At 45.9% G+C, this 26,333-nt stretch overlaps 1 protein-coding gene across 15 annotated transcripts in view; it reads right to left on the reverse strand.

The window, feature by feature from the left end:
- The window catches only part of KIF1B (kinesin family member 1B), a 1,388,545-nt gene that overhangs the window by 1,146,518 nt on the left and 215,694 nt on the right, over nt 1-26,333 (reverse strand). For all 15 annotated transcript variants that reach the window (XM_086921360.1, XM_086921359.1, XM_086921355.1 and 12 more), the window contains exon 3: nt 18,135-18,211. In XM_086921360.1, coding sequence (XP_086777486.1) covers nt 18,135-18,211 — 77 coding nt within the window. The remainder of the gene's footprint in view (nt 1-18,134; nt 18,212-26,333) is intronic.

Raw genomic sequence — 26,333 nt, forward strand, 5'->3', positions numbered from 1 at the left:
ACGGATGTAACTTATTTTTTTACATTTTAAGTCAAATTGTTTGGCTTTGAGGGTGGCGGTCCTGTAATCTAACATTGGGGGCCATTTGTAATAAGCATTTTCCGGTTGCAAACGGGCCACACCGCAGAATCGGTCTGTTTGCATCTGGAAAAATGATTTTGGAATGTACAAAGCCCAATTGCAATTCAGTAACTTATTGCCTAATTACAATTTGGGTTTTGTGTTCTGGTTTTGGAAGGGGCGTGTTTAGGGTGTTCAAAATACTGAATCGCACTGGTCTGTACGAATGTTTCGTTATTGAAATGCGGTCGCAAAATATTCGCACTTTACCATCAATTTAAAGTTGGTGGTAATGCATTAGAAAATTGGAAGGCGTCCACCTGGAACCCTTTCCCTTTGTGAATCTTGGAGGAAAACATTTGGAGGGTGGTAGAATCCTCTTATTACAAACAGCATAATAGCAGTACATCATCAATGTTGTAATTTTACATATAATCCGAACAAAAGGTTTACAATTTGTTTAACAGAGCGGGCTTCTAACCAGTAATACACTACCTTCACCATGTGTCTCAAGTCCTTGTTATTTTTCCCTATAGGTTTGCACTGCCCTCAGATCTTTCCCCATTTCTTCAGACAACCTCTGCTATAATAGATACTTTGTTCAGCCAACCAACACCAGTCTAAATCAGTCTACCAGTCCTCAACCCTTGGTGGGAAAACAGTTTTTAAGAGCAGGCAGTGGTCCCACTGACCACTGCCTGCTTAAAAAAATGTAAAACAAAACATTACATTTTTTATTGTGAAACTTATACCGTTTTCATTTAAGGAAAACGGGTTGCATTTTCAAAAAGTCTTTCTTAAAACAAGATCACAGACATGGGGTCTGCTGACTTCAGAAAGTCCTCATCCCTGTGATGGCTGTGATTTCTAATAAGTGTCAAACTGCGACCTACCTTATTAATATTCATTTGGTAGGTCGATTTGTGACCCACTAGTAATCGCAAAAATGAAACAAAACGTTTCATACATAAGAATAGCGTGCTCCAAATAGCGATTTGGATGAAATTGCTATTTGGAAATCACTATACCTACTCTATGAGCATATGGCCCCATGACCCATAAACATAATACTGCTTTTCAGAATAGTCCTCTGAGTTATCCAGCAAATATGGAGACACAGTGATTTATTTGCAATAGAATGAGTGTCTGCACAGAAAGCTCTGCTCAGAAACCTGCGACCAATGCTTCTAAATGTCAGCGCCCCGAATACCATGACAACGCAGTCTTGAATTCACTGCATGCTTCTCTTATCCACTGTCAGACACTTCCTGTCCCTCGCTGGGCATTGCTTTCTCCCTTTGCAATGTTTTTCTGTCTCTCCTTCCACCTCCTTTCCCCTTTGTGCTTTCTCACTCTCTTGCTTACGGTCAATTTCTGTTGGGGAAAAATAAGTGCCAGTCACCAAAAATGAGTGCAGGTGTGGGCCCCATCAGGTAGCAATATGCATAAGTGATTCCAACCAAATGGTGCATAACAATTATTTGTGCAGTAAAAAACAACGACAGTCCTCACAAACCTGCAGGTGCAAAAAAAGAAGAACTGATGGACTACTCTACAATCCTTAGGAACTGCGTGATTACAACATAAGAAAATAATGATGCTCCTAAGTAGGAGAAGAGGGAATCTGAAAGAATGTTGGTAATGAGACCGTCTGATTCACATGACGGTCTTAAACAACCTTAGGGAGGAACTTCGGGTAGGTTCTCATGACCACTTTGCTAAAATAAAATACAGTTTATGGTTCATGAGGGCAGAGAGCTTGGATCCCGCTAATGTTTATGTTTATGTTTTGGCAATTTGTATAGCGCGCAATTACCCAGGGGTGTCTAGGTGCTAAAGATTGAAATGGACAAATAGAGCGCAGTTAGCGAGTAAACAGCCAAGTTTTCAGTTGCTTCCTAAAGTTCAGGAGGGTGGGACTGGTTTCATTGTTGAGGGGGAGGGCATTCCAAAGTCTAGCTGTGGAGATAAAGCACCTGTCGCCCCAGTTAGCTTTTTTTGTGCGCGGGACATTAAGAAGGTGTGCTGATGCTGAGCGAAGAGTCCTAGATGAAACAAGTGGACGGAAGGCATATTTGAGGAACTGCGGGCCAGTGTTGTTAATGGCCTTGTAAGCGATACACAATGCCTTGAACTTAGTCCGGCTTTTGATGGGCAGCCAATGGAGCTGGTGGATGAAAGGGGAGATGGAGCTGAATTTGGGGATACCCAAGAGGATTCTTGCTGAGGCGTTCTGTATTAACTGAAGCTTGTTTAGAACTTTTTCTTGTGCTTTGAGAAGGAGGGCATTGCAGTAATCGATCCTAGAGAAGATAAGGGTGGTGATTAGGGTTTTTCCCGCTGAGGTAGGGAAGGAGTTTCTTAATTTTCCTCAATGTGAAGAAGGATGAGGATGATACCGTATTGACGTGATGGTTGAAGAGCAATTTGTCGTCGAAGACGACCCCTAGGTTTCTGACTTTTGTTACAGGTTGAGGTGGGGGTCCCATATCGCTTGGCCACCACTGTGGGGACCAGCTGGGTTCTAATTTGCCGAATGTCATGATCTCCGTTTTTCCAGAGTTTAATTTTAGAGAATTGGATGCCATCCAGGAGCTGATGGCTAGCATTCCCTCTCGGAAATTAGCTGCAACTGTTTCTCCATCGTGATGGACTGATAGGACCAACTGGGTGTAAATGGCGTAAGTTGTAAGATTAATGCCGTATGACTTAATTACCCTCGCTAAGTCCGAAACATAGATGTTGAATAAGGTCTGACTTAGCGAGGAACCCTGTGGAACTCCACACGGGAGGGAAAAAAATGGGAGAAGCAAATGGACCCAACTTTACCGATTGTGTGCGATTGTCCAGGAAGGAGGCGAGAAGGTCTTTGGCCCTGTGTCTAATGCCCATTGCTGAGACACGGTCGATCAAGGTGGGATGATCAACCGTGTCGAAGGCTGCAGATAAGTCTAGCAGAATTATGTTTGCCGCCCCACCTTTATCAATGGTCATCCTGATCTCATCAGCAGCTTTAATGAGCGCAGTCTCCGTACCGTGTCCTTGCCTGAAACCGAATTGAGAGTTGTCCAGCAGGTGCTTGGTCTCAATGAATTCGGACAGTTGTCTATTCATTATGTTTTCAAAGATCTTGGACGGAAACGGAAGACATGCAATGGGTCTGTAGCTGGCTGGTAATGCGGGCTCAAGATTCGGTTTCTTTAGCAATGGCCTAATGATAGCATTTTTCCATACGGAAGGGTAAGAGCCAGTATGGAATATGGTGTTACAAATGTTGGCAATGGCCGGGGCAATGACCGGGGCAATGACCTCTGGAATGAGGTTGAGAATGGACGGAGGACACGGATCCAAGGGTGAGCCTGATTTAGTTGTGAGGATTAAAAGTGAAATTTGTTCAATGGGGGCCTGACGAAATTTGAGAAAGGTAGGGGAGTCTGAGGTAGAATCGTCTAAGGAGACGTTCTTAGCAAGGCAGGAGTGGGGAGTGAAGGCAGAGAAGATGGAAGTGTCTTTGTCGGAGAAGAAATTGGCCAAGGAGTTGCAGAGGGCTTGAGAAGTGTCTGGAGGGGGGGTCAGGGGAATTAGAAAGATGATTCACCACCTGAAAAAGTTTTTTTGCCTAGTGATTTGCCGAGTTGATTTGGGTGACATAATAGTTGCTCTTTTCAGAGAATATGAGCTGTTTATATTTGGCCAGAGCGTTCTTGTAGATTTGTTTATCCTGCGGGTAATAGTGCTTACGCCAATGTCTTTCAAGGTTTCGGCAATATTGTCTTTGTAGCCGAAGGGGTTCAGAGAACCAGGGGGCGGAAGGGGTTCTTTGGTTTCGGAATGTGGACTTGGGGGGGGCCAAAGTGTTGAAGGCAGTGTCAAGGTGGATAAGATAACTGTTAGATGCTAGTTCCGGGTCAGAATCAGTAGTATTAAGAGAGTTTATCAGTTTGGCAGAGAGAAGGGGAATGTCAATGTTTTTCCAATCTCTGGTAGTCGACAGGGAAGTGTGTTTAGCATAAGTGGGAGAAGGCCTTCTTGGTCTGATGTTGAAGAGGACAGCAGAGTGATCCGTCCAGGTGGGGGGGGAATAGTAATAGGAGCCGTGATGTCAGGATTGTTGGAGAATATGCCGTCAAGGGTATGGCCCGCTTTGTGTGTGGGTGTGGTGACAAGTTGGCGGAGTCCAGCTGCCAGGAAGTCGCTGGTAAGGAGGGAGGATTCATTATCGGTGAGGGATTCTAAATGAAAGTTAAAGTCCCCTAATATGGTGTAGCGGGGGTTCCAGCCGCGGTTTCAATGAGATGATTGAGGTTAGCAAGGAAATTGGTTCGAGGACCTGGTGGGCGGTATAGCAGGGTACCGGTAAAAGACTGGTTGTTGGAAAGGGCAATGGAGAAGGTGCATGATTTGCAGCCTGTATGGTTAAGGGCTATAGTTTTTATGCGGAAGTGGTCTCTATGAATAATGGCTATGCCGCCACTTTTTTTATCGTTCTGTCTTGACGACTTGCACGGACGCCGTCCGGTAAGACGGCCCTGAAGTCCGGCCCTGAGGCATTGTCACCCCAAGTCTCTGTGATAAAGAGTAGATCAAGGGAGTGGGCGGTGATAAACTCTAGTATATCTAGTTTATGTTTTGGGAGAGAGCGTGCGTTAATAAGCGCAGCTTGGAATGACCTGGGCGGAGATTGAGGAGGGGGATGCCTTATGCATAAAGCGCATTTGAAAGGGCCTCCAATAGGATCGAAACGGAGGGCCTGTGGTGGGCAGTGTAGTACATTGGCGGGCAGCCTGCGAGCTAGCAGATCCGCTGGGGTGTACGTGATCCTCGGAGGGTTAAGTGATGGTTGAATTAACAATCAGAGGGGGGAGAGAGAGAAAAATCAGAATGGATTCATTCTCCCTGGGCATATTTAAATAAACAGTTAGAATCCATTCCTTGAGATTAAGGGTGTCTCCTCCACAGTGGGGAACACCTTTATGTTTTTAGGTCCCCTCACAAAACAACAGGCCCCTTGGTGTCTTGCTTCATCATCGGGGTCATCGTACCCCTCTACGGGGTACGGCGTGCTGCGACCTACAGAGACGTGGGAGCGCTTGTTAGACTATGTGTGGTGTTGGTGAGGGGGTATTTTGAATAAATGTGAGTGTATTGTGGGGTTTGGGAAATAGTGATAGTTAAAAAGAACCTGGCTCGTGGGGTGACTAAAAATTATTTAATAAGCCCCCGGGCTGGTGCTGTTAAAAATGAGGGTGGGAGGTTACTACGCTGACAATGTGCGTTACCTCCTTTTTGTGTGAGTCAACATGTTTCGGTGCCAGAAGCATCTTCTTCAGGACGGGGTGCACAAATCCCCACCTTACTCACGTTTCTCTAACTAATACCAGAATTTTCTAATAAAAGTGAGGAAAAATTACAGTGCAGGTAAAAGTAATGTACCTAGCAAAAAAAGACGTTGTCTATTGATCAACCTGTAAAGGAAAGAAGACAAAAAAAATGTTTTTCTGGTGGTCTCTCTCTCTCCATATCCATAGGTAAAATGTCCAGTGGTTACAGGTGACATACTATAGCTGTATTCCAGTGCTTATAGTGGGATACAAATATTTTACAAAAAACACACTAGACTCACTGACACACAACATAGAGCACACACACTTAATGAGGAAATTTTTGATCAGAGTTTTTCAAATAATTTCCTGGTTGTAACACTATTGTTGGTAAAGAGGGAAAGGACAAAGTTTGTGTTATATCCCTGTAAAGTGAAGAGGAAAAATGTCAATTTCATGCCATTACATTTTTACAACATACTTTTTTGGAGTTGTAGATAAACCTCATGAGCCAAAACGTCAGGATCTGGTGTACTATCTAGCACCTGTTTGAGAAAGAAAGGCATATTTAGGTCTTGGTTTAACTTACATTCATGTAGTGGTGGCAGTGCTCACAATCATCAGACCTTTCTACTCACGATTTCTACTAGGAAATACCTCCCGATTGATCCCTACGTGGCTCCGGTGATAATGCCAGAAGGAATTTTGAAACCGGGGTTTTATACCTTTTTCCGGGTTGGAGTTAATTAGTTAATTGCATGACTAAGGTTTCCTTATGGCCATATATGGTCATTGTCGGTTTTAGTTAGTTAATTGCATGATTGTGGTTTCCTTATGGCCATATATGGTCATTGTCGGTTTTAGTTAGTTAATTGCATGATTGTGGTTTCCTTATGGCCATATAAGGTCATTGTCGGTTCCTTGCTCGCAGTCATTGTTTTCTCACGTCTTTCCTTCGCCCATGCGTCCATGCGGTGTGTTTTGTCCTGCTGCGCATGCACTGTTATGGGTGTCTTTGTTACCTGTTATGCGCATGCGCTATCCTGCGCTTGTCTCATATCTCATGATGGTTAGTTATGGCAATACGAATGATGTTTTTCCTCCTAACGGACACAATGTGCATGGCGTTTCGTTGGAAAAAACGCCACACTTTGTTCATAAGACTGCGTTTCATTGTTTGCTTGTTTTCTTTTGCCAAGGGGCAGAGAATACATATTACCAGGATGAGTGGATATATATTCTAAGGATGAATGAAAGATGCAGACCCCCGGGCATATTATGGTGCGTCTGGTAGATGCTCATGTGGGGAAAAGTCTGGAAATCTTCATGAGACACTCTGTTTACATAAATTGTATTTACGCCGCGTTGAAGAGGACATTCATCAGGGCATGATCTAAGTTATCTGACCCCAGGGGATATTGTCATTTAGACCTGTAGTGTTAGTCCCCAGTCTAAAAACCCATCTCTGCTCTTTCTCAAAGAGTCCTTGTTCAGATGGGAGTTGTTCAACTACTGTCCACCTGATGTCATTCACACAATGTCCATTCTCAATCAAATGTGTGGCCATTTTTGTCGTCGTCTTCTTACAACGGATATTGCTCTTATGTTCACCGATTCGTGTTTTCACTGGTCTTTTTGTCATGCCAATATACTCCAAATTGCAAGGGCAGGTTATCATATAAATGACATTTTTGCTGTTGCAGTTGGTTAGTTTCCGTTGTTCCCACCTCGTTCCGTTAGTAAAAGTTAGATTCTTACTTTTCTGAGTCAGGTGACAGCTTGCACAGTTACCACATGGGTAGTGGCCTCCCAGTCCTTGTGGATGGAGTTGTGGCATTTGTTGCAGTTTTGGGCGTGTGTGCACTAGCATGTCCTTGAGATTTTTGCCTCGTTTGTGGGCAAATAAGGGTTTCTCAATGTTTAGTTTGCCACTTGTCAGGATGCGCCAATGTTTATTCAGTTCGACAAACTTTACCCGTCTCCGACTGATTTACCACGAATCGCTGAATCTCACGAATTCCAATCGCATTCGGCATTCTACCCAAGACGACTGTTTCATAGCGGTGTACACTACAGCGTCCACTATAAGCCACCTTTAAGATCCACTTCCCACACCAAGCGGTCGTGACCTCTCATTTCCGAGAGAAGGGTTCAGGTGTGAATTTCCAGTTTTTTTTTTACCAGCAATGAATTGTTTGGTCCTGATGATGGTCTTCATGACAACAGCATTATAGACCGAAACGTCGACACTCCCATCATCTCCATCACCGTTTCGTTGGAACAAGCCTACAACCATTGTTAATTAATTATTATGGTTGTTTGTCGTAATTATCAGGAGTTGATGTCAAGTTTTGAACTGATGCGTTTAAGTTACTCATACCTCTGTTCATAACTTTTTTGCTTAAATTCATTTTCTCAAATGTCTCCCCATTTATTTTTGTGTGAATTACATTTCTAAAAATTTATAAAATTTTCTATGAATACATTTTTTATTCTTTCCGTGTATCTTTTATTCTCCTCCTTCCAGTGATTTATTTCATTTGTCTGATTTTTTCCACGTGATATCTTGTTGATACACTGGAGTGCGATATTCTGAATACGACTCCCAACTAAGTATATTTTGTTTTTTGAATCAAGTCCCTTGTAGCACCCTTCTGACCTTAACTATTAAGTGCCCAAGCCTACAAGGGTAAATTGGGGCTCCCCTGCCTGTACTACGTCTTCTCAAATGGGCTGCAACTACTGCTACGCATTGGGTAAATACCCTGGGAGCAGTGGTGACTCCAAACGGTAGTACTTTGAATTGGTAATGAGGACCCGCCATCATGAATCGGAGGTATTTGCAATTAGCAGGATGAATTGGATTGTGGAAATATGCGTGCCTTTAGTCTAGAGTAGACATAAAATTGCCCTGTTGAAGAAGTGGCAGCACTTTTTGAAGTGTCACCATGTGGAAATGCTCTGACAGTATGTAGTGATTTCGTTCTCGGAGGTCCAGAATAGGTCTCAAGGAGCCATCCTTTTTGGGAATTAGAAAATACAGGGAGTACAGGCCTAACCCTTGATATTGTAACGGTACAGACTCTAAGGCTTCTTTTAACAAGAGAGACTGTACTTTTTGTTTGAGTAGGTGTAAATGCTCTGGTGACATTTTGGGAGAGTGTGGAGGAATGTTTGGAGGACTTAAGCTCCAGGCAATAACCATGCTGGATAATTCCTAACACCCATTTGCATGTGGTTATAGATTGCCAAATGGGGAGGAATTGTAGAAGACGTCCCCGACAGGTGTTAAATGATCGGGGGGAAGTGTAGGCAAGGCACTGCTTGTTCGGGTCGGGGGAATTCCGTGCTGTGGAATCTTTGCCGTTGTTACCTCTGCATCCTCCTCTAAATAAGCCTCTTGAAGAGGAAGATTAATTGTTGCCTTTGTACAAGGCGGCAGTATTATCTGAGGACATAGTTTTCAACCCTGCACAATAGAAGGAGCAACGATTAGAAGGAGACTGCAGAGCTCCCATAGACTTGGCCACTTCCATATCCTTTTTCATTTTTTCCAATGATTTATCAACTTCGGGCCCAAAGAGATGCTTCTAGTCAAATGGAGCATTTAAAATAGACTATTGGGGCTATTTCTGTGGCACCTCTCGACCTGGAACCTCCAGAAAGAAGACTACAGGGAACATATGGACGAGGCCATTGATCAATATTTGTCGTTCAATGTTGGGTTGGTGCGGGGGGCTGAATATCTTTGGGAGGCAATGAAGCCCACCCTGCGTGGGGTGGACATCTCCTTCTGTGCTGCAGCCCGCAGGATGCACAGAGAGTCTCTTGTACGGACAGAAGCTGAAATTTAGGGCCTAGAGGAGCGCAGCAGGGAGGAAGGGGCGGCAGGTCCGCTGCTAACTGCTGCTCATGCAACAGGGCTATTCACATCTCCTGCTAGACGAAGCCCGCCAGGCATGGTTGGCGACCCGGAGCAGGATCTACCAGTGGGGAGATAAGTCAAGCAAGCTGCTGCACAGATTGTGTCAAGGGTTGCTGGGCTCCTTGGCTCTCCGGGGCATTGTGGGACCGGACAGTTCACCTGTATTAGACCCCTTGGCTATTGCCGAGAGCTTTAAGACGTACTATGCAGATCTCTATGCCCCTAAGGAATGCCTATCAGCAGAAGTCATATGCCACTTCCTGGACGACCTCCCACCTAGGGGCCTCCCAGATGATGTTCGTGCGGAGCTGGATCGCCCACTTACAGAGGACAAGCTGGGTGCTGCTCATGGGGAGTTACACCTTGGGAAGACTCCAGGACCAAATGGTTTCCCAAACAAATTTAAGCGTTTTTTTCTTACAGCTAGGCCCCCACTATCGCAAGGTGGTGGAGGAAGCTAGGGAGCGGGCTCGCCTGCCCAGTGACTGAAGGCATGCAGAAGTGGTAGTATTCCACACGCTCAGAAGACCTCTCGAATACCACGCGTCTTATCGCTCCATTTCCCTCCTTAACGCAGAGGCAACGGTCCTGGTCAAGGCGTTGGCCAACCGCCTCCGGCCTCATATTTCCTCCCTAGTTCATCCCGATCAGGTCGGGTATATGCCCCAGCGGGCGACCAGCCATAATATTCGTCGGGCACACGTAGCCACTGCGACAATTAGGGCCCTGGGGGAGCATTTGATTCTCTGAGTTGGGTGTATTTATTTGCACTTCTGCGTAGATTGAACATAGAGCCTCGTTTTCGGTCTTATCTTACTCTACTATATGCCGACCTGACGGCGTCTGTGCGCGTGGCGGGTTCTGTCTCATCGGTTTTCTCCATCGGTCGGGGCACCAGACAAGGATGCCCACTGTCTCCCTATTTGTTCGCCTTGGCCATGGAGCCCCTGGCTGCCTGGGTGCGAATAGATGCTCAGGTGACCGGTCTAGAATGGGCGGATGGATTGTCAGATCGTATAGCCTTGTACGCAGATGTGTTGTTTTTCCTTACCAACTTAGACAGGATGGGCCACGGCTTTTGCGCATCATGCGGGTCTTCAGGGAGACCTCCAGCCTCTACATGAACCCGCGGAAGTCTACTCTTTGGGTCCTGGGCAGGAAGGCCAACTATGGCGCATGGGCATCCGCGGTGCAGATGGTGTACTGGGGGATGAAATATATGGGTGTGTTCCTATCAGATTCGCAAACCACATCTTGGGACAGAAATTTGACGCTGGTGTGGGATCGGGCACATGAGAACATTAGAACTTGGTCCCACATGCCCTTGTCGATCTATGGTCGTTAAGCCATTTTCAAGATGGTCTTTCTCCTGCACTTACTTTACCAGCTGCAAAACCATCCATATCCTATTCCTCCTAGATGGTTCTGTCAGTTCAATAGGGCTTTGGGTCAGTTCCTATGGGGTGGCGGGGCTGCTAGGGTGGCCCTACATACCTGCTTCCAGTCCACATACTGTGGGGGGTTGGCGACCTCTGATATTCTTTTGTACTATATGGCTTTGCATCGGCTGGTCCTCAACGAATGGTGGTATGGGGATAGGTTGATCTAGCGTATGCTGTTGAACGGCGGTGCATGGGTGACCATACCTTACATATGATTCTATACTCCACGCCATTGAGGCGCTCCTTGCCGTCTGCCACACAGCTCGTCTTTCAGATCTAGAGGCAGGCGTTCTGGAGGATAGGTTGGTGGAACAGGTTGACCCGGGAAACCCCTCTATGGCACAATGGACGCCTGCCGCAGCTGGCGGCTTTGCCTGGATTCTGCGACTGGGACGCTATTAGGATTTCTACTTTGGGGGATTTTATGCGGGGACCTGCGTCAAAATCCTTTCAAGACATGTAATCTGCAATTCCGACATGCCATTTCCCCTAGCTTGGAGGAACTGGAGGCACTGGCGTAGTACAGCCTGATGGAAGAAAAGGTATTCATGGGAGTTCTACGGGACCACAAGATCTCCAAAATCTACCAGTCCCTGGTCACACATAGCTCCCCGACCCTGCAGCATCTCCGGGAGGTATTGGAGGGAGATGTGGGCCCGATTGAGGAGGAAGATTGGATGGAGGCTCTGACCTCCCCACGTGGGGCAGTTATTGCACTGAGCCTTCGGCTCATCCAGTTTAAATACCGCCATACGGTGTATTACACCAGAGTCAGGCTGTGGAGGGTGGGCATGGTGGCTACCCCGGTGTGTCTTCGCTGTGCGCATGAGGAGGGTACCTTGTTACATACCGTGTGGCACTGTTCCGCACTAGCACGGTTTTGGAGGGGGGTTATGGCCTGCCTTTCAGAAGTTCTGTTTTGGGATCTTCCCTGTTCGCCCAAGTTGGTTCTCCTGCTCGTCATGGACGGTATTGGGGGCAGTGTTTATAAACGCCATCTTATGCTTTTAGGTTTTACCCTAGCCAAACAAGACATTGCCAGAGCTTGGGAGGCAACAGTGGCGCCCTCCGTCTCTGCATGGAAGAATGGCCTAGACTTTTTTATGGGAATGGAGGCTCCCATTTTTGTGGCAAGGGGGTGTTCTTATAAGCACTACAAAATCTGGAAGCACTGGGAGGACTATCGTGACCCGGAGCTAGAACCTGCCCCTACCAAGTGCCCAAACCGGATTTAATCTCTCCCCTCCCCTCTGGTGGGCCCCCCATACACGTCTGCACTAAGGTGGCGAAAGTTCCTCTGAAGTAAAAAGAAAGGTAAACCAAATTATGGTCTATAAGGAAGCGAGGTTGTAGAGAAAGAAATTCCCCCCCATACACACATGGTGGGATTGTAGCCCATTGGAATTGACACAGTGAACGTAGGTTTGTGGCATTGACTGGTTATGTTGCCCTTGAATGGTTGACAGTGCGAGGGGGGTGGAGGGGGTTCCTTTCTGTTTTGATTCAACTGCAATGCCCTTTAATTTTTCCTGTGTATATGAGATAATTTTTGAAGTCAAAATGATGTATATTGATGCTACGGAAGTCTCTGGGTCACACAGCTCCGCCTCATACGTGTTATTTGACAAAGACATTTTTTTTTTTTTTTTTTTTTTTTAAATAGACTATTGGACTTCCGGATTGAAACCAGAAATCCTCAACCATGCATGCCTCCTTAGTAACACACTAGTGTTGATATCTCTAGCTGCGGTGTCAGCAGCATCTAAAGCACATCTAATTGATGAATTGGAGATGAGCTTCCCTTCCTGCACTAAATCCTGAGCTTTTGCTTTGGGCTCATCTGGGAGATATTGGAGTAATTGCTCTATTTCGTCCCAGTGTGCTCTATTATACCTGGCTAGTGGGGCCTCTGTGTTGGCAAGGTGCCAATGATTTGCTGCTTGGGCGGACACTCTTACCAGAGGTGTCTAACAGTTTTGACTATTTGTCTGGAGGGAGGGCATCCCCTGTAGTTTGTGAATTGGCCAGTTTACAGGCATTAGAGACAACCAAAGAGTCTAATGGTAAATGCCCTTTAATAAAAGCTGGATCAGAGGGAGCAGGACACAGGGTCTTTAAAAATATAATCGGCATGTCTCATCATACATTTGAGCATAGGGAGTCTGGCTCGCCCTTTGTGTGTTACTGAGCATTTCAAATATTCCTCTAGAGATTCCTTATGTAACAGTACTACATGATATTCTGCGGCTCTGTCAAGAAATTCTAGATATCCCATATTGTTGTCAGGAGGGGAAGGCTTCGCAGGGTAAAGATCTGGGTTATCTGTGGGTGAATCAGTGTTCTAAACCTTCCAGGGATCTATTGGTAAAATATTGTCCCTCCCCCCCAATCTCCCTCATCATCATCATCATCATCTTTAGGTGATTATGGAGAGTTAGTTGGTGTAATGAGTAAATGCTCCAATGTTGGGCAACGTAGTGCAGGGGAACATGATGGAGGAGGAGGAGGTGGAGGGGGGTTAGATACCTACATTCTTCCTCTTCAAAGGCATATGAATAAAGTGTGTCCTCTGACAGAGGGTTTGCGCTTCTGAGGCGGTTTAGTAAAGACATATCCTGTATCTGGATTAATATAAAGTTCCGTCTGTTTGGAGTCCGATTTGGGTGTTGGGACGCTGAAATTCGGATCCTGTTGGTTCGGAGGAATATTTTTTGGTTTCGGCACAGAGGACTTCGGTGCCAATATGGAATGGCTTTTCGGCGCATAAGGTTTCAGGTCGGAAGCTGTCTTTGATTTTAGTGGCAACGATTTTGGCTACAAATCTGAAGGTTTCAGTTTGGTGACCGACTTTGGCCGACTCGATCCCGTGCCGGAAGACTTAGCTGAGTGTTTCGGTGGCGAGCTAGAGGGCGGGGCGTCAAACATCTTCTCGGTGACGACCATGGCCCGAAGGCAAGGGTGGCACCAAAGCCTTTTGCTTGGGCTGATTTGGATCTTGGGGCAAGGGGTGTTCGGTACTCACGGGACGTTGACTTTTAGTAAGTCGCCTTCCATCTCGGAGTCCGATTCTGGAATTGATGCAAGTTCTTCTTGTTCTTCCTCGGCCCCTTATGCGTCGAATTCGTGCTCGGATCCTTCACCGAAGATAACCGGCGTGTATTTGACGTTTTGACTCTGCATTTCGCAATGTCGAACCAGACCATCGCAGAGCGTTTTCTTCGATCAGAACGATCTGCACGAGTCGCAGTCCTGTTCTTTGTGCTCTGGAAACAAGCACAAGTTGAATGTGGATACTTTGCGTGGCACCGAGGGCAGAATTTGAATGGAGTCATTTTTATCGACTGCGAGTTGGACAGACGCGGTTAGGCCTGACAGCCTTCTCGATGTTTTCCGATCGAAATAGAGGTTTTCTTCAACGGATACGATACGCGGAGAGGAGGGAAACATGTTCGGAACAATACTGACGCGGTTAGAGTGGATTGCGCACCTAGGGGAACCCGAAGAACAGTTTTGATCTGAAGCACAGCAATACATGTCTGAACCCAATGGCGGAAAAAAAACTGTTTAACAATGGAGTAGATGCCCATGCGCACTATCACCAAAAGGAGAAGTCACCTACCTTGTGACTGGAAAGACTTCTTCGAAGAAAAACAACTTTCAAACATCCATATCAAGCACTAGATAGCAGGAGTATGCAAAGCATGTGATCTACAGCTCACATGCCTCAAACACAAGGGATCTTCGAAGGTTAATGCCTGTACCAAACCAAATCTCCTTGATGATGTGATTGCGGTGAGGAAAGCAACTTTCCATGAGAGAAACTGCAAAGGGCACTTGTGCAATGGGTCAAAAGGTGGACCCATGAGCCGGACAATGTTGAGATTCCATACTGGGGCAGGAGGAATCCTTGGTGGTATTACTCGTTTCAGGCCTTCCATGAAAGCTTTGATTACTGGAACTCTGAACAGTGACAAACGTTGCCTGCTCTGCAAATACAGAGCTACTGCTGCCAGGTGAAAACGAACAGATGTATAAGCTAGTGCAGTTTGCTGTAAGTGTAACAGTTAATGTTATGTATAGAAGCATTTAGAGGATTGATTCTGTTACTGTAGTAGACAACAAATCTTTTTCACTTTGCTGCGTAGCAAGTTCTAGTGGTAGGCTTTCTTGCTTCTTTTAGAATATTCATATAGTCTGGTGGAAGATTTAAATAAACAAACTGACTTCAAGAGCTAGATTGCTAAATTTAGTTATTTAGGATTTGGATGTCTAATTTCTCCCTGGTTCTTTGTGAGGAGCCTGGAGGTGAGGTGTAGATTTTTATGTGAAACTAGTGACAGCTCCAACAAGGTGGTGTACCATGGTTGACTGGTCCATGTGGGAACTACTAGAATTAGTGCAAGAGATGTTTGTCAGAGCTTCCGAACCAGACACGGAATGAGTGGGAGAGGTAGAAAAGCATAGGCAAATATCCCTGACCAGTTCATCCATAGGGCATTGCCCTTGGAGAGCAGGTGTGGGAACCTGGAGCTGAAGTTTGGGCATTGTGGCAAACAGGTCTATTTGGGAGAATCCCCATTGTTGAAAGTATGGAAGGAGAATTTGGGGAAGAAGTTCCCACTCGTGAATTTGCCTTCTCCGTCTGCTGAGGAGGTCAGCAATCTGATTGTTTACTCCTGGGAGGTGTTCTGCCAGAATATAAATCCTGTGATGAATTGCCCATCTCCAAATGGTCTGAGCAAGTTGTGACAGAGTGTGTGTCCCTCCCTGCTTTTGCAAATAATACATTGCGGTCATGTTGTCTGTTCGGACTAGGACAGTTTTGTTTATTAGATGAGTTTGAAAAGCTTTGAGCGCTAGTAAAACTGCTAGAAGCTCTAAATAGTTTATGTGGAGACTTATGTGCTTGTTGCCTTACAGGCCTTTTATTGTGTAATCTTAGAGATGGGCCCCTCCAACATGTCAGAGATGCGTCTGCTGTGAGCACGATCTCATGAATAGGTTCAACATTCACCAATATGCCGATGGTACATAACACTTATCGAAAGTCTCCTCTGCTTCAGCCACCCAACTCCTTAAACAAACCCTGCAAATCATCCAGATCTGGATGTGCAGCGCCTACCTTTAACTCTATCCAAACCAGATAGAAATTATGTTATTTCCAAGAAAGAAAAAAAAGTACACACCTGGCTCAATGACAAACTTTGACAGCTTCGAATCTCAATTGTTACTGAATGCCAGGTCGCCTGAATTTGCCCTAGACACAAACCTCACCCTAAAGGAACATATTGCCAAAAAAAGCAAAAGGAGGCCTGGTACCAGCTCTCGCTTATAAAGAAAGTGAAACCTCTTCTTCCAGAGAGCAACAGTAGAACTGCTGATCAAGCCTTTGCACTCTTCCATCTGGATGGTGGTAACACCATGCTCCATGGCTTCCAGACTCTCCACTGGCAACCCTTAATGGCACCATACATGCCGCAGCAGGTCTCATCTGAAGAAATATGATCACCTCTCCCCCATCCTAATGAAACTCCATTGGCTCCCCGTGCCGGCCTGCACCATTTTAAAAACCAGCCGCATCATTTACAATGCTATCACGACCAGTACCCGCTCATATCTTCCTCAAAAGCTCACCCATCTTTGATGGTCCTCAGCACACCAGCAGCAAAGATGCCATCAGTCCCCAGAACAAAAAGCTTGTTTAGGTTTGATTGGACTGAGACTCTCAGAAAAGAAACACTCTAGTCCCAGATTTAACACCAGCGCCCTTCTGAAAAAACCCACAGCTGACCCCACCGAACTCAAAAACTACCGCCCCATCTCGCTTCTTCCATTCCCGGCCAAAGTCATCGAGAAAGCGGTCAACAACCAGCTCGCCGCCTTCCTCGAAACCAACAAATCCCTCGACTCCTCACAATCCGGCTTCCGAGCCAAACACAGCACTAAGACCGCACTCATCGCAGCAACAGACGACATTCGAACTCTACTGGACAATGGAGACACAGTCGCCCTCATCCTCCTCGACCTCTCCGCAGCCTTCGACACAGTCTGTCATAGCACCCTGTTACAACGCCTCAGAAACATCGGAATCCAAGGAAAAGCACTGGAATGGATCATCTCGTTCCTTGCCGGAAGAACTCAGAGAGTCCGCCTCCCACCATTCAAGTCAGAGGCCACTGAAGTCATTTGTGGCGTGCCACAAGGATCTTCACTCAGCCCCACCCTCTTCAACATATACATGAGCCCCCTCGCGGCCATCGCACGCCAACACAACCTCAACATCATCTCCTACGCTGATGACACTCAACTGATCCTCTCACTCACCAAAGACCCTAACACCGCCAAAACCAATCTACATGAAGGAATGAAAGAAGTAGCCGAGTGGATGAAGCACAGCCGTCTGAAACTGAACTCAGACAAAACAGAAGTCCTTATCTTAGGTACCTCCCCCTCCGCCTGGGACGACTCTTGGTGGCCAGAGGCCCTTTGAAAAGCACCCATCCCGACGGACCACGCACGGAACCTGGGCGTCATCCTGGACTCCTCACTCTCGATGACCAGACAAGTCAACGCCGTCTCATCATCTTGCTTCAACATTCTTCGCATGCTCAAAAAAACATTTCGCTGGATCCCCACCGAAACTAGAAAAACGGTCACCCACGCACTGGTTACAAGCCGCCTGGACTACGGAAACACCCTATACGCCGGAACCACCGCACAACTCCAGAAAAAACTCCAACGCATCCAGAACGCATCAGCCAGACTCATACTAGACATCCCGCGTAAAGACCACATCTCTGATCACCTGAAAAACCTCCACTGGCTTCCCGTCAATAAGAGGATAACATTCCGCCTCCTAACCCACGCACACAAAGCACTGTACGAACTTGGACCCGAATGCCTCAACACACGACTTTCCTTCTACACCCCCTCCCGCCAGCTACGCTCTTCCAACCAAGCCCTTGCTGCTGTACCTTGCATCAACAAAACCACCATGGGAGGAAGATCCTTCTCCTACCTGGCGGCTAAAACCTGGAACTCACTTCCCACTCACCTTCGCCTCACCCAGAACCACCTAGCATTCAGAAAGCAACTTAAAACCTGGATATTCGACAAGTAATTCCCCACCCTCTTCAAGCGCCTTGAGACCCTCTGGGTATGTAGCGCGCTATATAAATTATTTGACTTGACTTGACTTATCACAGATATGTTTTTTTAGTGCCCGAGACTACGTTTGCAATATTAATAGCAACTCCTGCATCCCTCACTCACTAGTGAGCATGCAAACAATCACAAAAATACATTTACCTGGAGGGACAGCCAGCAAACAACACGGTTGTGGGGAACAAATATGAAGGCTCGTAGGACAAGGTGAAAGATACTTACTGAGGTGTGTGACCAATAAGAGTAGTCAAAGCTGAATGTCTTAGGTGGCTCTTTTGGGTTCTTAGGGTTGATAATACCTGGAAGAACAAAAACAACCAATCAGCAACAGAGAATACATTTTAAAGTTTCATGAGATTTGTGGAAAAAAAGAGGGATAGAGAGAGAGAGAGAGAGAGATATATGTATATCTTTTTTTTCAATGAAAACAAAAGGTTAACAAGATGTTCTACTTAGATGTTCAAGTAACACAAAAAACTATCATTTAAAAGGCAAACAACTGAAAATCACCAGTTATAGTTTACTGAGCTAACTTGTACCCCCACCATGGACTGCTTATGACTTCATATATTACATCACTCATGACATGTAAAATGACATCACTGAGGTGCTGTGTGCAGTGGTGTGTTGTCTGCAGGGACAGAGCCTTTGGCAGTGCTTGGAGGTGGTTTGGTCACAGGGCCTGGCCTGCAGCCAATCCTCTGTGGGACCCCACCTCACATTTTTCTTATTGTTTCAAATGTTAAAAAAAGTACTATATTGTTTTACTCCCAAGATATTGTCGCACAAGCAGCATCCTCATGGTAACTCAGGAACGTGCAAAACTTCACTTACAGAAGTTTGCAATGTCCTGCGGTGCCATGAGGTGCTGCTTGTGTAGCGGCTCCCACCAGAGTACTGTTGTGTCTCTTGCGAGAGCCGTGCTACGTCCTGGGGAGTACCGCTGTACCCACAACATGAAAACAATATTGTTTGTTTTTGGACCCTGGAGGAGGGGTCCTTCAGGGTCTACCCTCTCTTCCAAGTTCCAGATACCTAGTATGCCCCCTCATCTTTTTTATTAACTACTTTAGGACACCGGGACAGCAAACTTTTTTCTGAAGTTGTGGCAAGCCAATCCGATTGCTCAATACAGCAGGATACCTACAGTAAATGCAGGCAGGAGAAAAGGCTGTTTAACCCAATAAGAAGCCCTAATTTTTAAATGTATGGTACCCTGGGACTCCGTGGGACCAACCGTCCAGCTATCACTATGATTTTTACCCCTTCATGATCATCCCAAGCAGCTCTTCAAATGTGAATCTCTCATAAACCGCTGAACGGATCTGTACCAAACGATGTAAAGAAGGCTCTTAGTGTATAGGTCTAACTTTCTGCCAAATTTAGTGTCATTCAGTTTAGCAGCATAATTGTTTTGAGGCGGCTTTTTCCTTGGCCTTCTACTTGAGAAATCCCTCCAAACCTTTCAAGGAAATAACTGAGGTGGATGAACTTTTTTTGGAAAGTTGTGTGAAGATTTGTTTAACTGCGCCAAAGTTATTGCCGAAACAAAAAATGCTTTTCCTATGGACACTCTGACCTAACTATAACTACATAGTGTTAACTCCCATTTTGCAATAATCACACACAAACATATAAACATATCCTATCTTCTCTGTCTCCCAGGAAGGCCACTGGGGAATACTTATGACCAATCCCCATATGAAGGAACTCTGTATCCATGGAAATGTAACATTGAGTGAGGAGTTTTAAACTGTGAACTGTAAATAACACTATCTCCTGGCATAACCAGCAGTGACATTTACGGTGTGTTCTTCTGAAAACCTCTCCACCCAACATTAGTAAAAGAGACGGGTATTCTTTGGCTGCCTAGTTGGATGAAAATTTTGCAAAGAATTGGCTAAAAAGTAATATCCGATACACCAGATATACCAAGCACATAACTGTACACTAGCTAACAACTACCCGTTTCTTGACTGAACTGTAGACCAGAATAGATAGATTTGACAACCAAAAACAAATGGCGACAAATCTATGCTGATATTTTGGAACCTTCACATGGATCATGTGATCACCTCAATCCCCTATTTCTTCAAATCACCATTATTTCAACATAAATGTCATCTGCATTGTGTTTATTTACATTCCTAACTTCAGATCTACTAAAAGCTGCATAAAACGTAATGAACTGTCATGGTAAAAGTGGTAATCCAAGTTGTGGAGTTAAAGTTGTGGGGCAGTAGAAAAAGGCACACACAACTCCTGTTCACCTGCGACAGGAGTCGCGATTTTCATGGGGCGTCTATCCGGGGTTGCCTTGGGGCTGTGTTTGACTTGTTTAGTTGCAACAGCCTCAAGTGCAACTCCGACAAGTCTGAAGTGCTTTTATTCGGCTGCCCGGTGGACCCCAGATGGAAGGAATGGTGGCCTACTGCCATGTTCCCTCCTGCCAGCGATTCAGGGGCTGCTAAAAATCTGGATATCCAGATTGACAACAGCCTCTCCTTCAGGGCCCTGGTGTCTGGTCTGGCCGGCAGGTGTTTTGCGATCCTGAAGATGCTGAGGAAGTTTCTACCGCTCTTATCCTTAGAGCATAGAAAGATCACGGTACAGGCCTTGATAGGCTCTCGCCTGGACTACTCCAACGTACTGTACCTAGGCCTTCCGGACTTCCTCCTTGCGCGTCTCCAGGTTGTGCAAAACTCTGCGGCCCGGGCCATTTTTGGCCTCACTAGGAGAGCCAGGGCCAGTGAACTTCTTAGAACCCTTCACTGGTTGCCCATTAAGAAGCGGATCACTTTCAAGGCCCTGACCATTGCCTTTAAAGCCCTTCATGGTACAGGTGCCTGTTATCTTCAAAAACGGATCAGCTTCTATCTGCCTTCTAGATCATGGCGTTCCTCCACCCAGGCCAGGGCGGTCACCCCTGTGATCCGACGTGCACGCTGTGGGGGGCGTTCTTTCAAACATCTCGCCCCCCCGGCTATAGAACACTCTTCCTCTGTCACTCAGATCCAACACCAATCTGCTGGCATTCAGGAAGGATCTGAAGACCCTGCTTTTTACGCAATAACTCATTCTAGTCTGAGCTTTGCTCTCCCTCTCTCGTTCCACCTTCTACTCCGGGTCCGTGAGGTTCTTTCAGCGCCGGGACACTCTTCGGAGTAGCTTTAACATAACATAACATTTAAATTTCCTTAACAACTTGCATCGAATATGTAATATTGTAAAAAGAGAATGCAAAAGCAAGTTTACAAATGTCCAAAAGTCTGCCAAAGATCTGTCATGTCTTAATATGATTAGAGAAATCTTTGGGATAGGTAGAACTCTCCGCAGCAATACACAAAGCAATATTAAGGAAGAACCTCGTATTCTCGGGAGGAATGACTGAAGGATAGGTAAATGTCTCACAACTCCAGGAAGTTGATGTGCATCTTTGAAAGAGGTTTTTACCACTTGCATCTTAACCGAAGATCTTGATGGTGTGCTCAATATCTCTCTAGAGAAGCGTCTGTAGTAAGGACGCAATCCAGTACCACGGAACCGAATGTTAGCCCTGTGAAGAGATTCTTGGAGGACTACCACCAGAGAAGTGCTTTTCTCATAACTGGGGTTTCTGCACTAGGTTGAACGATATGGTTACTTGGAGCCATTGATTGTCCAGCTGTTAACCCCAATGTGCTTTATGCCGTACGGTGACAGTTTCGTGTAGGTGATAGGATTAACTTTAATCCCATGCAGCTGTTAAGAATGATGCTCGTCATCATTTTTTGTGAAGCAGATAGGATTCACTTTAATCCTAATAAGGGTTTGCAGAAAAGTGTTGGCATCCAGTTTATCAACTTGTGGAAGGTACCACACTGACCGCTGGCTGCTCGAAAAATACAATGAAATATAGCATTTTGTGGTCCTTCAAGAACTAGTGCCCAGATCACAGGTTTCAGGTGATGGTTCTCTTCTGAGCATCTCAGCGTGACCAATTCTCAATTCTGCTATGTTATTAAAAGCGAGTAGTTTGTTAGTAGCAGTCACTTTAGTAATTCACCACATTATACGGTCTAAAAGATTAAATAGATGATAGGGTTTAAGGTATTGCCTGCCAGACAGCTTTTGCCTATCGGTAGGCAAAAGCTTTGCGGCCCATACCAAAAGGTTAGAGATTACTTCGAGGCAGTCAACTGCTTACAATTAGTTGGCTTTCTTCTCACTCTCATTTGCTTGCTTCTTAGGCAATGGTTTTCCTTCCTCGTAATGTGTTTATGCCTCCTGTGGAGGATAGCATGTTTATCATCCTTTTCACTGGATTACTTTTATCTTTCTACTGCTCTTATTCAGGCAACTTCTATTTTCTTTTTCTTTCAGTACTCCATGACAGTGCACATGTTACCTACCTTGCTCCCTCTAGTGCCGCTTTTCCCCAAATCCTGCTTCCCCACCCAGTGGTGTTCCCTCATCCCTCTGCCCAAGATTGTCTATTGCTTTACATAGCTTGCCCAGGCTTTTTTTCCTTTAATTTTCTAAAGGTTTCTCTGGGTCTGGCCTCACGTTCCTCTTTTGCTCAATCATACATCTGCCAAAGCTCGTCTATTGCTTTACATAGCTTGCCCAGGCTTTTTTTCCTTTATTTTCTGAAGGCTTCTCGGAGTCTGGCCTCACATACCTCTTTTTCTCCATCATCCCCCGCCCACTCCCCGTTGCTTCCACCTCACCCACTTTCCCTACCTTCTTCTTCGTAGTTACATTAATGTCTTGCAGTTTATATTAATTTTTTTAACTACTCATTTTTGGAAGGGCAGGAAGCTTTCATTTACTGCCGAGCCCCTTCACAGTGCCACCAAAATTAAATGTTTTTAATTTACCAATCCGATTGGTGTTTGCCATCTTGGAATGCTAAATTTAAAAATGGCACTGCGCAATTTAGGTGCACACATTCCTCATCATGCATGTACATGTCTAGCAAATGGCAGTCAGCGGGCCTCCCCAGCGGACCTCCCCAGCCTCCTTGGTTTGTGTTTTTGCTGATGCTACACAGCATCGGATTAACAAACTGGTTAAGTCAACATGTCAGTAATGCAAGATCTATTGGATTTGCCAATGCTTATTTACCAGACTTTTCCTGCATACGCGCAGTGCCTTAAGTGGAAATACAGATATTCAGATACTCGCCATGCAGGAGACCTGTTTGCCACAAAGAAGTGCACATACTCTCACGTTACCAGTGCTGAGGAGAGCTGGAACTCTCCCTCTCAAATGAGTGAAGTGCAAATGCTGGATACCTGTCCATTTACAGCACTGCATGTGCAGATCACCACAGTCCTGGTGTATGTCTCTTCTCTTCCAAGGTCAGCTGAGCTTCTTCCGACAGTTAACATATGTTGCTGGGAACACAGATGTTCAGAGAAGCAGAAGACCCGACCGATTGTCAATGCTACATTTCTAATGTGGAGTTACTGGAAGATTACTTCCAAGATTGTCTGTAACTAATGTCACTTCCTTCCCACTGCAGGCAGGCACTCTAAGGAAGCGGTCCTCGGCAAGAGTGACCCTCCAAGGCACATGGCGGTGGCATGAATCCTTTACATGTTCGGGCAGATGTGTTCTCGGGCGCTGGGCTGCTATGGATACCTCAAACACGGACACAAATAGAAACCAGTGCCCCTGATCCTTAGAGCCAGGCAGCTCTGCTGGGAAACGTTAAAGCCCTGACCCGGCATGTCTGACCTGCCTGAGTCACCGCCCAGGCCGGATGACAGGATTCTCATTCCTGACACTGGCAGATCGTCCAGTGAGGCACTGCTGCTGGGCCAAGTGCACTGGTAGCACCCGACCCGGGCAAGCAGCACCGTCTGCGCTTTCACTGTGAATCAGCAGACATGACGCTGCTCCAACGGCAGCACATTCACAAGGGATGAACACCCAGGACATGGGCATAGGCCAGGGAAGCTGCAGACGCACTTCCTGGTCCCACAGGATGGACTACGAGCAGCTGTCAAACCAATGCAAGTGGAGACTCTACAACAAACATCATGGACGCCTAATAAAGCAGGTGCATCTAAGTTAACACAAGACAGCAGCACCATAGAGAGCACACTTTGAAAACAAGAGAACAGTGAGAAAGAACACAGGTATGTCCGTCAGAAACAAATACAAGGAGAGGGTGGAGGCGGAGGGGGTTAAAGACGAAGTGTGAAAGATGGGGGAGTGAAGGGAAAGAATAAGTATCGTATCAAACAGAGTAAAAAAAACACAAGAGGACATCTGCAGAAACCATCTGATCTCGCGGGGCAGAAAGCAACAAAGCATAAAAAAGAGAGCCAGTTGTGTCCAAAATAGGGGAGAGTATATAGAGAAGATTGAGGGTGACTTAAGAGTAGAAGGGACTAGACAACAGGCAAATGGTGGATGTGGAGAGTAGGCCTGGGCTAAGCACTACGCTACGCTCGCGTAGTTTGCGCACCTTCACACTACGCGAACTGCACGTAGCACAGTGCGAACACGCGTAGTGCAGCGGTCATTTTTTGCTTGCTCGCGGTCCTCAACGTCAAGTTGGCGACTGCAAGCAAGCAAAATGACAACCTGGTGAGACTTTCCTCGTTCGCGATCAGCAACATCAAGTTGCCGATTGCGGTCGTGGAAAATAAACCTCCCTGTGAGATTCTCAACGCGGGGAGGTCTGGTTTCTCATTGCGAGTGGTTGTGTATGCCCGCAACTGCTCGCGATGAGAAACTACCAGGTTTCTCATTGCGAGTGGTTGTGTATGCCCGCAACTGCTCGCGATGAGAAACTACCAGTCCGCATTGAGAAAGCTTCACCTCGAGTAAAAATCTCCTCGAGCGGCAGAAAACTACAGCTAGCACTGTGCAAGATACCGTTTTCAATGATTGCACAGTGCCGGATGCTTGGCCGCACTGTGCAATCATTGAAAACAGCATCTTGCATAGTGCGAACATGCAACTACGCAGTTTGCATAGTGCTACGCGTAGCTCGCGTAGTGCGAAGTGCACTTTGCGTAGCTTCGCAAAGCGCTACTTCGCAAACTACGCCCTGCCCTAGTAGTAACCATACAGACTCGAAAGAAGGATGGGTGAAGATCTGGTGACGAATGAGAGGGGGCAGAAGGAGTTAGTTACGGCAAGTGGAGAGAACTGGAGGGAAAGGTGAGAATGTGAGCATGAGTAGGAGAGAGGAGGAGTACAAGGGGTGTAAAGCTGCTACATGCATGTGGACATGTAGGGAGTGAGGGATGGCAGGGTCAGTGATCTTATACTGAAGTGACACAGTTGCCATCGTTAAAGAGGACTGGAGGCAGGCAGGCACATGTAGGAGCATTTATTGTAGGAGCCAGAAAGTAGTAGATACACAGGACTGGCAGAGCAGCTCCAGGGATTAGTGCCCCACAAGGAGCTAGATGTTACTTTCTAAGCCACCAAAGTGCTTTAGCTAGATGTCAACTGCCATCCTCAAGAATCAGGAGATGGCACCTTAGAAAACACTGGCACAATAAAAATACGACAAGGGAAGGACAGGAGTGCCCATCAAACGAATGCAAGTTATGACAGATGGCAATAAACATGGGGGAGAGCTTAAGATGATAGGGGAAGGCGCAGTGGGTGGAGAGAATGGGAGGGAGTAACCATAGATGGAGCTCTGTGTAGAAACAGGACGTCCTACGAGGGGCACTGGGTAGTGATGTGTAAAAGTAGGGAGGGCTCACTATAGTAAAATGCTTATTATGAGGATGAACTACATGCTTCATACTTGGTGTCCTGACTGCAATTAAAGTGAGCAAATTTTGTTAATGAACTTTTTCAAGCATTGATTTCAAAGTCTCAACTCAGTTGAGGTAAAGTGATACAGAACAAATTATAACGGTGGGAGTAATAGAAAGTCGATTTATGTGTAAAGTGAAGGCTAGCCTTTGTAGTAAACAAAGTCCTGTACAAGGAGGGAGGTGGTTTACACACAACCCTTATTTAAAGGAGATTTACCAGCTGCTTACAGCAACCACGGTTGAAAACCCGCAGCTCTTTGGAGCAATTCTTAGGAGCACACAAGCCGTTGTATTGTTTTGCTCAATACAAGTTACACAGAGACATTGCAAGTCAATCAAAACCTAAAAAATGCTTTAAAGAACTCACACAAAGAAAAAACACAATTACAAATTGCTCAAAATCTGGAGTCACCCCCGTCAATTCTACTCTCCTGAACACAGCAAAATAACACGGAGACCCTAATATAGAAAGTCTTCTTGTTCTTGGGTGGGGAGACCTCTTGAAGGTGGGTGCACTCTTCGATCCCTATGTTTTCACTAGGCTTCACATTGTTACTGTTGACAAAAATGTAATTGTAGGTTCAGTCCTTTAATGGGTCCCCGAATACTCCATATTGGTTTTCAAAATTCTTATAGTACTGGTTTTAAA

This window comes from Lissotriton vulgaris, chromosome 5 (assembly GCF_964263255.1).
Source record: "Lissotriton vulgaris chromosome 5, aLisVul1.2, whole genome shotgun sequence".
NCBI lineage: Eukaryota > Metazoa > Chordata > Amphibia > Caudata > Salamandridae > Lissotriton > Lissotriton vulgaris.